Source organism: Olea europaea, chromosome 4 (assembly GCF_002742605.1).
Source record: "Olea europaea var. sylvestris chromosome 4, O_europaea_v1, whole genome shotgun sequence".
Taxonomy (NCBI): domain Eukaryota; kingdom Viridiplantae; phylum Streptophyta; class Magnoliopsida; order Lamiales; family Oleaceae; genus Olea; species Olea europaea.
The window spans coordinates 3950434-3965107 of record NC_036240.1 but is presented as its reverse complement, the minus strand read 5'-3'; the positions used below and the strand labels follow the sequence as shown (position 1 = coordinate 3965107).

The 14674-nt window shown below is 33.2% G+C and overlaps 2 protein-coding genes across 2 annotated transcripts in view; both read right to left on the bottom strand.

The window, feature by feature from the left end:
• LOC111392586 overlaps nucleotides 1–908 on the bottom strand; it is a 9538-nt gene extending 8630 nt beyond the window's left edge. Inside the window, exon 1 of the mRNA XM_023017944.1 lies at nucleotides 890–908. Within this exon, the coding sequence (XP_022873712.1) occupies nucleotides 890–908 (19 nt within the window). The remainder of the gene's footprint in view (nucleotides 1–889) is intronic.
• Nucleotides 909–12772: 11864 nt separating this feature from the next.
• On the bottom strand, nucleotides 12773–14668 carry LOC111394050 (B3 domain-containing transcription factor ABI3-like). The gene is made up of 6 exons (XM_023019832.1): nucleotides 14540–14668; nucleotides 14249–14341; nucleotides 14027–14127; nucleotides 13857–13903; nucleotides 13689–13765; nucleotides 12773–13317 (listed from the first exon to the last, which is right to left on the bottom strand). The coding sequence occupies exons 1-6, from the start codon at nucleotides 14642–14644 to the stop codon at nucleotides 13183–13185; spliced, it is 558 nt and encodes a 185-aa protein (XP_022875600.1). The 5' UTR covers nucleotides 14645–14668; the 3' UTR covers nucleotides 12773–13182.
• Between the last annotated feature and the right edge of the window lie 6 nt (nucleotides 14669–14674).

The window sequence follows — 14674 nt, the reverse complement described above, 5'->3', positions numbered from 1 at the left end:
ACAGCAGGCACAAAGGCAGAAGAAGGAACAAAGAACTGGACAAAGGGGAAAAACCGAAGGAAGTGGCACGAAGCAGAGGAAGAGCAGTCAGTGCTTTTCTTTAAGGAAATAACACGTTTCTCAAAGCAAGGAAGCTGCCCATATATGGTAGTAGATTTGGCCCAAAAGGAGACGATAGATAATCAACAAGTGGGCCAAACACCAAAACTAGTCCAAGGAGTGAAGTGTCGGGCCATGAGCAGCCCTAATTTAATTAGGCTATTTCCAATGACCCAAAATAGTTATAGGCTGGGGTCATTTCATTTGAGGTGTTGATATTTCACTTCAATTATTTGGTCGATACCAACTACATAACTAATGGTTTAATATCATTGCTCAAGAGTTATTAGATATTAAAATCCAACAAGTTCTTTTATCAAAAATCTGACAGATCCACAGTTTCACCAATAGCTTTTATAGAATGGATATACTTATTTATTTAAATTATATCATAGGTATCCACAATGTTGCTAATAGCTTTCTATAGAGTGGATAAACTTATTTATTTAATTTATATCTTCAACGTTAGAAGCCCCTTTGACATCCCTTTATCAACAAATAATTCTTGATATGAAAACGCAGAATCAAATGGCTGATCTTTGAATAAGAAAAAGATCGGATATGCAGCAAGATTCCAAATGAACCAGATTCTTTTCTTTTCTTTTTTAATTATTATCAAAGTTTCAACAACCAAAGTTTTTCTAAATAGATGAAAGAAAATCTAGAACTCATGTGTAGGTAGAACTGCCTCATAAATAACTATCAGAGAGTCGATGGACTTATTTATCTATATTATGTCTTCAAAACACACAATTCTAAAATTTCATTAAAGGGCTTAAAGATTCCATACAACCATAAAAGAGAATCATTGATTAGTGAATATCATAATTATATAATACAGATAGCATAATAGCTTAAATTTCATCTAAATCTTTATTGAATAAAGTCATTTTGAAATTTTGTACAAATAAAGTTGGTTGACCTCCTATTTAGTAAGGGTGACGTGGACAAATGCCGAGTCAACTCGCATCCAGACAAGCAAATTCCAACACGTTTAGACCAAAGACTTGGTCGGAGAAGGTTACTATATATAGACGTGAGATATGTTCTATGACGTGAGATAAAAATGTTCAGACATTGACAGTATATTTAGAGACAATTGCATAATTATAATCAATAATCAACAACTCTACTAGAGCAAGCTAATCTAAACTCCAGCAAACAACAGTATGAAATGAGCAAGAGAGAAGACAAAGAGTATCTTTAAGTACAAAGTGTTGCATTAGCTTTCAAATGATACAAGCATTGGTTATTTATAGTGTTGCGCATGAAATAATATCCATTGGATAATTGGGCACGTGACTTCATTTCCATAACTGAGACATCTTATTCTAGGCATCAGTTTGACCTCACTAGCCCGTAGCACATTTAATGCTTTTAAAGGGAGCAACCACCCTACAACCTATGCTGATAAGACTTTGACATATCACTTATTACAGAAGTCAAATAAATCATTTCAACTAGATTTCATGAAGGATCTTCAAATGAGAGTCATCACTTGTTATGATAGAACTTTGGATTCAACTTTGAGCCTCAATACTTCGGCAAGGGGCTTCGAAGTTTCCATTTACATGGAGCTGCTTCGGTGAAAGTGGATTTCGGAGCTCCAGATTTAGTAGACTTTAGCAAATGGGCTTCGATGGTACGGTCACCTAGGACACCAGGTCGCGAAGTGCAACAATAGTCTCCCAAATTCATGTACGATTATTCATGTCATGCATGGACTTCTATCTTGAGCAATATTCTGAAAAGTGCCTAGACGTCGCCTAGGCATGAAGAGAATGCTTTACCTTAAGCCTAAGCAAGAATTAAGCCGTCAATGACAATGTTGTTTGGGTAATGGGTGCCTAGGCATTCCATGGCACGCTTAGTTATTTATTATTTTTTTCTCATTAAAACGTTTCATCTTCCCTCCCTATTAAATTATTAATCACTAATTTATCATACAATAAAAGTGAGAAATACTAAATAGACAGCCATACCACAACTTGAAATTACAAACCACGCTTTCAAGGACTTCAACACAGAATTCCAAAAAAATTATTTCTCCTCCAAATCCAATACCCACTTCGGCACTTCCTCCATCTCATTAGTGGTATGACCACATCTCTTGCCAACTTTTTTTCTGGTAATATTATATTAGTGGGTTTTTGTTTTTGACTTTTCCCAGTTTTGCTTCGTGTTTTGATGGGGGTTTATAATCAACTTGGTTGTGTACTTTTCATGAGTTTGGCTGCAATTACATGATTGAAATTACAGGTGCTTGCCATAAACCGTCGGTTTTGTTGCTGAAATTCATGTAAGTGCTTGATAAATCTCATTTATGTGTGAGTTGAAATTGGAATTGTTGCTGAAATATAAGAGTTAGAATAAGATTTTAAGCTACAAACTATCTACGTTATGTAATTATGATTTTGAAACTTATCTTTTTGTAAGAATTATTAAGTAAATACAGTATTTTATAATTTTAGATGTTTGATATGTATTATTTGAATTATTGAATGTTTTTACAATGATTAAAATTTAAAATAAAATTAAAAATCAAAACACGCTTTTTTACACCTAGGCTCGTAAAGTTTGAAACTTGGCCTCCACGCCTAACCACACATTATGCTTTTTAAAACACTAATATTGAGTGAGATTTCTTTGGAGCAGGTTCTTCTTAAAATAAAAGTAAAAAAAAGTCTTTTAAAAAAAGAAAAAAGTAAAAATAATTAATAAACTAAAGAGCAAAAAAATAAAATAAAAAATGGAAAAAAAAAACTAATAAAGCCTACCTAGGCATCCCTAGGCGTGTCTAATCATGCAGTAAGCGATCAACTTAACAATTGATCACTTAATTCAAACTTAATATTAAGACAAAATGTTTTGTCCATGCCTTCGAAGTCTAGGCACATTTTTTAAAGCACGGGTGGTAATCCATTAGTTTGAAAGAGGGATTTAGCTTTTGAGAAATTGACACAATTAGCACCATGATTTCTTATTATTATTATTATTATTATTATTATTATTATTATTATTATTATTATTATTATTATTATACGTTTAAAATCATATGGTCGAACAACTCTTTTGAATTTTTTTTGGAAACAAATCCATTTCTTGGCTTCAAACAATCTTTGTTTTTATTAGCACTTATAATCAAGTAAATTAAGGGTTTTATGTAATTTTAAAAGAGAAAGAGATTTCGAATGCCAATCACCAATGGTTGGATATGAGGTTGCAGTGAAGTCGATGAAAGATTACATTTCAAATTATATGTTAAAAATCGTTGGTAGAAGGAATGCATCCCCTCAAGTATAATTCATTTAAGCAAATTGTCGACCAATAAATAAAGAAATGAATACAGAGATGAATGACAATTTGAAAACAAAATTTAATAAATAAATTTATCTATTTTATATCTTCTCAAGCTTAAAATAAGATAATTCAACCTCAAGAGATTCGAAATAAAATAGTTATTAAAATGCCAATTGAAAAAATTTTAAAATCAAAGTGAAAACGTTATGTTTGAAAATGTTCACTTATGCATATTGATTCGTTGATTTCCAACAATTGAGAACACAAGCATGATTGGTTCCTCTCCTTCAAGATAAATGGGAGTCCAATTCGCCTTTTTCATTATATTTACTTTGTGGGATTTTTCATTAGAAGCATATTGAGAAGTAGTCAAACACTATGAATGCTACTTGTAAAATATTATGTAAAAATGAACATTTTTATATTTATACATATTTTTTTTATAAAATCACCAACAAACAACCCATCACCAAACCCTAACTACAAGAAAAATCATCGCAACCTTCCACCACCATCTAATCGCACGTAGATTTGTGAAACACCAGTGGCAACCACCATAACTACATCATAGCCTCACCATTGCAACCACCACCACCATCTAGTCTTACGCAGATGTATGAAACACAAGTGGCAACCACCATAACTACATAGGTCCACCATCGCAACCACCACCAGTTGCAATCACCACAACCTTTTTACTCTAGCACTGCCACCATCATCATAATCGCTCTACCAACACTACCAACTACGAGTAGATCTACGAGATGTCACCACCATCACCAATAGTGTGTAGATCAGCATGACACCACTCGATGAAAAATGGGCTCTAGCGATTTGGTTTGACATTGAGGCAAACTAGCAATCGTATCCCTAGTTCATGGATGAAAACTAGCACCCAAACTAGAGATTTATCAGGGTATTTTGGTTCAAAATTTACAAAAATGGATATTTATAAAATATATTGAAAATTTGTGAAAATTCAAAATTTTAAGATGCCCATCGTGAAATGTCATATTGGATGCAATTTCCTCTTTTCTTTATTTTATAAGGGATTGGGGGCTTCAAAATTCAATCTGATTTTTCATTTGTACTGTACTAGACGGACAAGGCAACGTCCGCCTTGTCCATCCAAGGGGTCGATATGGCGTCCCCTGTTTGAACAACTTCGCTCTTTTCATTTATATCTATATATTCAAACGTATACAAATATTTTAATTTTTTATTTCAAAAATACTCAACCCATAAAACTTTAACAATTGAATGTTAGTAGATTTACATGAATTTGTCACTTACAACCCAATTAAATCATCTCATCTAAAATTTGCATAGAGAAAGAAAAACTCGTTGTTTTTATTTATAAACATTGTAATATGACTCAACACGATCCATTTCTTCACGATCTGGTTCATGAGTTTCACACATATAAGCCTCTTTTCGGATTTCGCCTTTTGTTATTAAAATTCTTCTTTGTAAAAATGAGTAGTTAATAAGTAGATTATGATACCATTAAATATATAATTAAAATAGATGATTAATTTTAAAAATAAAATTTAAGGAGAAAAAATAATCCCAAATATAGGCTAAGTTAAAGATTAGACATTAGGCAAAACAAAACGTGTATAGATTCCATAGTTGGAAGTTCCCAAGGTCACCTCCTAGAGCTTTGAGCCTAGGGCACCCACCCATGTTATTAGCACAGTCAAGGTCATTATTTATTCCATACATAAGTAATTATTTGTACCGTTCTGTCCCTTAAAACAATAATTATAGAATACGGTGTCTTTTCAAAAGTAGTATTAGTTGAATTTGAGTATCCTATTTCCACAAGGTCTGCCTCAAAGTATGGGATGATGTTCAATTTTTCCTAAATTTTTTACTCTTAATTAATTAAGCCTATCGCCTTAGTTCAATCACCATTTCATACAATTTGATATTTTGAGCTACCATTTTTTTCTTTTCGTTTTTCTTAAAATTTTTGGCAATGATTTTTCAAAGAAACTTGTTAATTCTTTGGTAAAAAGCTACAAAATTTAACCTCTATTTGGTGTTAATTAAAATTTTACATCAAAATTAACAATTAATTTTAGTCACAAATTTCATGATACCAACAACTTTTCAATAATATATTTTATCAACTTTTATCAAAATTTACTAAAATTTGATTTAATCTACAACAAACAAAGGTTTATTAAAATATTTATGTGTATTTCTCGCTGTTAATGATATTTTTCACATTTAGCCGAAATGTAAATAAATATCTAAGAGCTTGTGTTAAAACACCCACAAATCTTACCTTGTCAAAATGCTATGAAATCGATGATAGTTTCACATCTAAAGACATCGACGACAGCGACGACAAAATTTGCAGGAATAAAGGGTTTTTGCAGTCGGTTATATTACGAAGCTAAAGATATTGGCTTCTTCGTTCAACAGATAGATGGCAGCCGGAGATGGTAAAGAGAACGAATACGAAGTTGGCAATAATTAATGGTTCACGATGTAGGTTCGACGAGGGGAAAGTGGGATAGGCTTTCGGTTGGAATAAAAAAAATGACGTGTTTCATTCAAAAAATTGATGGGTTTTTTTTTTTTTTTGTGGCTAAAAACGCTTGATAGCTCATCTGTATTCTTCTGTCAACAGTCTTCTATACATGGTACAACATTGCATTGCACTAATGCCTCTTGTATAGAAGACGGCTGATAGAACCCATACAAAAATTTAAAAATTGATACGTAGAGTGAGTTTTTGGTGATTGACCAATTTGGTCAAAAAATCTAAAAAAGGAAAGAGACCAAATGTTTGGATTAACATATCACATTAGTTCATTACCCCCACTACAAAGATTTCACCCGCCCCTGCCGAATCCTCCACTTTTGGATCTGAAGTCATCTTATACATTTCCATCGACTACCTCCCAAATCTAAAGTCACAACTGTCGGCTATGATGAAAACCCCAACATACTTACCCGCAACAACATCACACCCCGACTGTGAAGATGGTGATGTCCAACTCCGATGATGGCCAAAAATGTAGTCTTCAAATAACAAGGAACCCAAGGACCTCTATTGAGAAAAAGCATGCTAATTGTCATACTTTCTTGATTAAAAGATGTACAAAGTTTGGTAGACTTTTCCCAAATATTGTAACTTAAGTTAATTGTGATAGTGCACTTTGATTGCCATTCCTGCTCAATTTTATGAAATAGGCACTGCATTATACTTTTACCAAAATACAAACTATGTCCATTTCACAACTTCTCAACAATCTCATACATATCCCATATCTTCAACAAAACATCAAGTCCTAATTTGTTCAAAAACCCAAAAATCTTAAAGTGTACAGTGAGTGTGAAAAAACCCATAAATAATTTTTTGAAACACCTTCAAATCTTACCATTTTAAAATGCTATGAAATCGGTGATAGTTCCACGTTTGAGACATCGCCGACAGCCAGAGATTATGATGATAGCGACAGCAAAATTAGTAGGAATAAAGGGTTTATGCAGTTAGTAATATTACAAAGATAGAGATATTGACTTCTTTATTGTTCAAAGGATAGATAGCAGGTAGAGATGGCGAAGAAAACCTGAAGGAGTTCATAGGAATTAATGATTCACGATGTGGGTTCAGCGAGAAGAAAGTGGGATTTGGTTGGAATAAAAAAAATTTGACATTTGCTCGTTCAAAAAATGGTTAGTTTTTTTTTTTCACTAAAAACGATTGATAGCTCATCTGGAATTCTTCTGTCAACCGTCTTCTGTACACATAGTTGCATTGCTCTACACTAAAGCCTCTTGTATAGAAGACGGCTGATAGAACCCATACAGAAATTTAAAAATTGATGTGTACAATGAGTTTTTGGTGATTGACCAATTTGGTCTAAAAATAAAAATAAAAATTGAAAAATTGAAAAAAAAGAAAGAGACCAAATGTTTGGATTAACACACCACATTAGTTCATTTCCCTCCACTACTGAGATTTCTCTCGCCCCCGCCGAATCCTCCCACTTCTGAGATGTCCCTGTCGAATCCCCCACTTCTCGATCTAAAGTCGTCTTGTACATTTTCCCCAACTACCTCTCGAATCTGAAGTCACAACTGTCGACTATGGCTAAAACCCCAGTGTACTCACCCGAGACAACATCACTCCCCGACTATGAAGACGGCGATGCCCAACTCTGACGACAGCCAAAAATGTAGTTTCCAAATAGCAAGAAACCCAACAACCTCTATTGAGACAAAGCATGCTAATTGTTACTCTCTTCATTAAAAGATTTACATGGGTTTGCTTTTCCTAAATATTGTAGCTTAAGTTAATTGTGAGAATGCACTATGATTGCCATTGCTGCTGAATTTTATGAGATAGGCATCACATTATACTTTTACTTTTACCAAAATACAAACTACACCCATTTCACAACTTCTCAGCAATCTCTTACATATCCAATATCTTAAACTAAACATCAAGTCCTAATTTGTTCAAAAATCCAAAAATCTTACATTTTCAAAATGTGTACAGTGAGTGTGAAAAAAATCGATAAATAATTTGTTAAAACACCCACAAATCTTACCTTGTCAAAATGCTATGAAATCGATGATAGTTTCACATCTAAAGACATCGACGACAGCGACGACAAAATTTGCAGGAATAAAGGGTTTTTGCAGTCGGTTATATTACGAAGCTAAAGATATTGGCTTCTTCGTTCAACAGATAGATGGCAGCCGGAGATGGTAAAGAGAACGAATACGAAGTTGGCAATAATTAATGGTTCACGATGTAGGTTCGACGAGGGGAAAGTGGGATAGGCTTTCGGTTGGAATAAAAAAAATGACGTGTTTCATTCAAAAAATTGATGGGTTTTTTTTTTTTTTTGTGGCTAAAAACGCTTGATAGCTCATCTGTATTCTTCTGTCAACAGTCTTCTATACATGGTACAACATTGCATTGCACTAATGCCTCTTGTATAGAAGACGGCTGATAGAACCCATACAAAAATTTAAAAATTGATACGTAGAGTGAGTTTTTGGTGATTGACCAATTTGGTCAAAAAATCTAAAAAAGGAAAGAGACCAAATGTTTGGATTAACATATCACATTAGTTCATTACCCCCACTACAAAGATTTCACCCGCCCCTGCCGAATCCTCCACTTTTGGATCTGAAGTCATCTTATACATTTCCATCGACTACCTCCCAAATCTAAAGTCACAACTGTCGGCTATGATGAAAACCCCAACATACTTACCCGCAACAACATCACACCCCGACTGTGAAGATGGTGATGTCCAACTCCGATGATGGCCAAAAATGTAGTCTTCAAATAACAAGGAACCCAAGGACCTCTATTGAGAAAAAGCATGCTAATTGTCATACTTTCTTGATTAAAAGATGTACAAAGTTTGGTAGACTTTTCCCAAATATTGTAACTTAAGTTAATTGTGATAGTGCACTTTGATTGCCATTCCTGCTCAATTTTATGAAATAGGCACTGCATTATACTTTTACCAAAATACAAACTATGTCCATTTCACAACTTCTCAACAATCTCATACATATCCCATATCTTCAACAAAACATCAAGTCCTAATTTGTTCAAAAACCCAAAAATCTTAAAGTGTACAGTGAGTGTGAAAAAACCCATAAATAATTTTTTGAAACACCTTCAAATCTTACCATTTTAAAATGCTATGAAATCGGTGATAGTTCCACGTTTGAGACATCGCCGACAGCCAGAGATTATGATGATAGCGACAGCAAAATTAGTAGGAATAAAGGGTTTATGCAGTTAGTAATATTACAAAGATAGAGATATTGACTTCTTTATTGTTCAAAGGATAGATAGCAGGTAGAGATGGCGAAGAAAACCTGAAGGAGTTCATAGGAATTAATGATTCACGATGTGGGTTCAGCGAGAAGAAAGTGGGATTTGGTTGGAATAAAAAAAATTTGACATTTGCTCGTTCAAAAAATGGTTAGTTTTTTTTTTTCACTAAAAACGATTGATAGCTCATCTGGAATTCTTCTGTCAACCGTCTTCTGTACACATAGTTGCATTGCTCTACACTAAAGCCTCTTGTATAGAAGACGGCTGATAGAACCCATACAGAAATTTAAAAATTGATGTGTACAATGAGTTTTTGGTGATTGACCAATTTGGTCTAAAAATAAAAATAAAAATTGAAAAATTGAAAAAAAAGAAAGAGACCAAATGTTTGGATTAACACACCACATTAGTTCATTTCCCTCCACTACTGAGATTTCTCTCGCCCCCGCCGAATCCTCCCACTTCTGAGATGTCCCTGTCGAATCCCCCACTTCTCGATCTAAAGTCGTCTTGTACATTTTCCCCAACTACCTCTCGAATCTGAAGTCACAACTGTCGACTATGGCTAAAACCCCAGTGTACTCACCCGAGACAACATCACTCCCCGACTATGAAGACGGCGATGCCCAACTCTGACGACAGCCAAAAATGTAGTTTCCAAATAGCAAGAAACCCAACAACCTCTATTGAGACAAAGCATGCTAATTGTTACTCTCTTCATTAAAAGATTTACATGGGTTTGCTTTTCCTAAATATTGTAGCTTAAGTTAATTGTGAGAATGCACTATGATTGCCATTGCTGCTGAATTTTATGAGATAGGCATCACATTATACTTTTACTTTTACCAAAATACAAACTACACCCATTTCACAACTTCTCAGCAATCTCTTACATATCCAATATCTTAAACTAAACATCAAGTCCTAATTTGTTCAAAAATCCAAAAATCTTACATTTTCAAAATGTGTACAGTGAGTGTAAAAAAATCGATAAATAATTTGTTAAAACACCCACAAATCTTACCTTGTCAAAATGCTATGAAATCGATGATAGTTTCACATCTAAAGACATCGACGACAGCGACGACAAAATTAGCAGGAATAAAGGGTTTTTGCAGTCGGTTATATTACGAAGCTAAAGATATTGGCTTCTTCGTTCAACAGATAGATGGCAGCCGGAGATGGTAAAGAGAACGAATACGAAGTTGGCAATAATTAATGGTTCACGATGTAGGTTCGACGAGGGGAAAGTGGGATAGGCTTTCGGTTGGAATAAAAAAAATGACGTGTTTCATTCAAAAAATTGATGGGTTTTTTTTTTTTTTTTTTTTTGGTTAAAAACTATATATCTAAATATCCGCAACAGTTATTGAACGTTACTATAGAATGCACTTTTAATAACGGTCAATAAACGTTGTGAAAAATAAAGCTTTCCATAACATTCACTTACATATTCGTTGCGATAGACACCTTTAACAACATTCAAATAACAAATATTGGTTGTAGTGGTTTGATATTCTTGAACTCATGCGAAACTTCGTTCTTCCTTCAAAAGCCACAAATGTAGATTCTACATACAACAAATTTTGACTTACGAACTTATTTCTCAATGAAAAATAGATAAAGAAATTTAAAAAATTTAAACTGAACCCATCTAGTAATTGTATTTCAACTAATGTGTGATGTCAAAAACAATGTGTTTGACTTGGAATTATAAATGTCACTAGACATACATTACTATTATTATTTACTAGTAGTATTATTATTGTTATTTTTTTCTTTTTCTTTTTATACCAAGCTGCTGCGACGTGGGGAACTGCCGCGCCTTTACATAAATCTATAATTAATTGACTATATTGTAACTTTGATTCAAACAATTTGCACATCCCGAATGAGAATAATTGAAGAAATCGTAACATAGTAGTTGACCGTATATTGTGAAGGTCCAAAAAGCTTGCATTCGCTTGAATAAATTGGCTTAGAATAGAGATAAAACGATAAAACTTAAATGATCTAGTATGCTTTTGAATGATTTGATTTAATTGATGAACAAAAAAGTGATTTATATAATCGATTTAACTATTTATTCATTTGTTATTGTTGATCTTAACCATTGAGGTCTAAAGTAGAAATGGATTGACACGATTCTTGATTGAAGCACAAAATACCAGAATACTGAACTATGAAGTAAGAATTTTAGATTCGTGAGACAAGCAAAAAACTTGAGCCCAAAGATTTTCTTTAATTAATCATTTTTTACCCTTTTCTTTTGACGCTGATGAAATTCTACATTAGAATGGAGCCGTGATGAAAATTGTACATTTTTTGCGATAGATTCATTCTCTCTATTTCTTTGCATGACCTAATTAAATTTTGTTGCTTACTCTGGCTTACGAATTCAAATGCAGCATTTGCAAGAAATATTAAAGGCTAGCCGGTAGAACTGAGTACCTTTTTTTGTTGATTACCAAATGGAACACCTCAAAAGGTGGTCTCGACTCCACTCAACTCGGCACGATTGAAAATGTGTCGGATGTCCACTTGACGTAGTCTATTTAACACCTCTACGTATTTTGTACATCATGTTACATACAAAATGTAATCTAAAACTTGAGTATCAAAAAATTAATACTTATATAACTCTGTCTCTATTTGATTGTATCTGACTTATCCATTTGATTGTATCTGACTTATAATAAACAAATATTTAATCCCTATTTTAAAAAAGTCGCTTTCTTAGTGTTTCAAACTACTAGCCGTTAAGACTACTATGTAAGGAAAGTAAGGAAGTGGGCATTATAATGAAAACTTAGGGAAAAATGATGTTTCACTATTTTGAAGAGTGATATTCGGAGAATAAATGGTTAAAAAGTCGTAAAAAATTTTGAGTTTGCATATAAAATATTTTGTTTAGTGAATGTGTGATTGTAAATAAGTATGGCTATTTAAAATATCATTACGTAATTGTAGATTTAATGAAGTTAAGAACATAAATGGAGTAATTATGCATTAACATTTTAAAACTTAATTCAACCCTAGTTATTAAATGGTACTGTTACCAATTATCGAGTCATTTGGCCATTGCTAGTCACTGTGGCTTCATAAATAATCTTTTCCATTGATGTCTGAGTTATACGTCTACCAAAAAAATAAATACATACTAACATATAAAATATAGCTAAAATTGTCCCCATCAAAGTTATAAAATTGGATCATACCAGCCAATTCGATAAAAAGCTATCAAGAATCACATTGAAGCCAAGATAAAACGGATGATTCAATCCTTGAGACTACACTGTAAATATAGAGGAGTAGTTTACTTGGGGAAAAAAAATCACGTCTTGTAACAATTTCGTACAATAATTACTGATAATAACGGTAGAATGTAGCTCATACTATCTTACGCCTAAAGATGAGAATTTATAATCACTGACTATTAATAGCATTATTCTTTCAGAATAATATTGAAAGTTTATACTTAACCATCAAAAAAGGGGGAAAAACTTGTGTTGCCAAAGACAAGCAAGAATGGTTAAAACATTTATAATATAAACTAAGAAATTTTGTTTCCATTCATATAGATTACACAACAAAACTACATAAGTACAGTTATAATAACAACATGACATTGATTGTCTGTAGTAATACAAATACAAAGATAAGGATGCTACAGCCGGCAAATGAGTGATCAGAAACGCTCAAAAAAAACTTCATTCTCGATTCCACGATTCTTTACTAAAGCCTTTAACTCCTTTCTCTTCGTCAGTGAAAGGACCGATCAAATAGAAGATGATTCACAGAAATTAGAGTCTCGAAATTAAGTGCCAGGAGTCGAGAATATCCAATTTGTTCTAACGTTATTTGATTCACAGAAATTAGAGTCTCGAAATTAAGTGCCAGGAGTCGAGAATATCCAATTTGTTCTAACGTTTTGAGAGGGTCTTCTTCATCGTACTGTTTCATCGCACGGCTTGTTCGATAGATGCAAGTGACGATCCCTGATCAGCACCGCATAAATTGCGCGTGTTTCTCCTCGTGGGTTTCTTGACCTCTAATTTCATTCCTGGCTGTCGTACCTTTACTCCTCGTATCATCTGTATCAAACGCACAAGAATCATTCATATTAAACGATGTATAAACTACTCTAGTTAAACCGCCTAGCTCAGTTCGAAATTAAAATAATTTTTAAAGCTATAAACACATATGGAAAAAGAGCCAAAAATAAGGAAATTCAAGAGTTAATGAAGAATGTGTATATATATATATATAGGAATGATCTCCTAAGTACCGGTACTTAGCTTATGTTAAGCACCTCATATCATTTAATTGGTGAATCATTAAATACATGGAACTTATCATTAACTTATTTATCAATTAAATGATTGTCATATCATCGATACTTAATATAAACTAAATAAGAGATCATATATATCTACACTTAAAAAAAGAAACACACAAATCTTACATATTTGCCACATTTTGTGTCCGAGTAGATCACAATGAAATCTCCCTCTTGAAGGCCATTCACTCTCACAAAATCTCCTAATGACCATTAACCAACCTCATAATTAAAACATTAATTATATCACCAACAATTACACATTAATAAGTAATGGAAATTTTGATTAATTACCTGTGTTTTCAAGAAGGTACATTCTACTTTTGTTGTTTGGCCAAAACCTGGAAAAAAATTACTCAATTTAAAAACTTAAAAAATAAAAAATAAAATTTGAATTTGCCTTACTAACATCTTCCGATTTCGATAATATACACAAATCGGATTTGAAGGGATATGTTACGTACCTATAGCGCATATTCCAAACACGAGATGTTCCAATGTCTTCCATGGCGATTGAAATTCCATCCCTAGATTCCAGCTCTGGGAGATGGCTTTCTGCTTCTTTCTGATAAATCAAAGTTTAACTTTATCAGATTTAATTAATTAGATAGAGATAAGAATTACAAATGTACCATAAATAATTCAATTATAATTTTAAAAAACTAATAAAAGTTTAAAGAGATTACTTTAGGCAACACAATCCTTCCCAGATTACCAACATCACTTTGCTTTAAAACTTTCTGCAGCAAAAATTTCAGGTTCTTTTCTGTCTTCCAACCCTACACGCACAAACACGAGAAAATATCATTTTGAGTAACAAAATTCACAGTCCATTCATAGAAATTTTATGGGATAATTGTAACGGATCAATAATGCGTCCTTGATTGATATTTATTAGTGTTCCGTTGGACAAGTAAATTTCAATGTAATGGACTAATGGATAATCTGAAAGAGAAATTTAAGGCAAGAAAATTAACCTGCTGCTGCATCCGATTCGAAGAAGCTTGTCTCTGATAATTTTGCTGCTGCGAGGAGGGTCGATCAGCAGCATGCCCTTGAGATGCATCGGAAGATGGGATCATTCCTCCAGTTGAAGGAGAAGAGGTATGGGG

Coding starts and splice junctions, on each gene's coding strand:
- LOC111394050 (XM_023019832.1), bottom strand. CDS start 14,644: ATGATCCCATCTTCCGATGCATCTCAAGGGCATGCTGCTGATCGACCC. Junction 14,128..14,248: donor GAAGGATTGTGTTGCCTAAA/GTAATCTCTTTA, acceptor TTGATTTATCAG/AAAGAAGCAGAAAGCCATCT. Junction 13,318..13,688: donor ACACAAAATGTGGCAAATAT/GTAAGATTTGTG, acceptor CGTTTGATACAG/ATGATACGAGGAGTAAAGGT.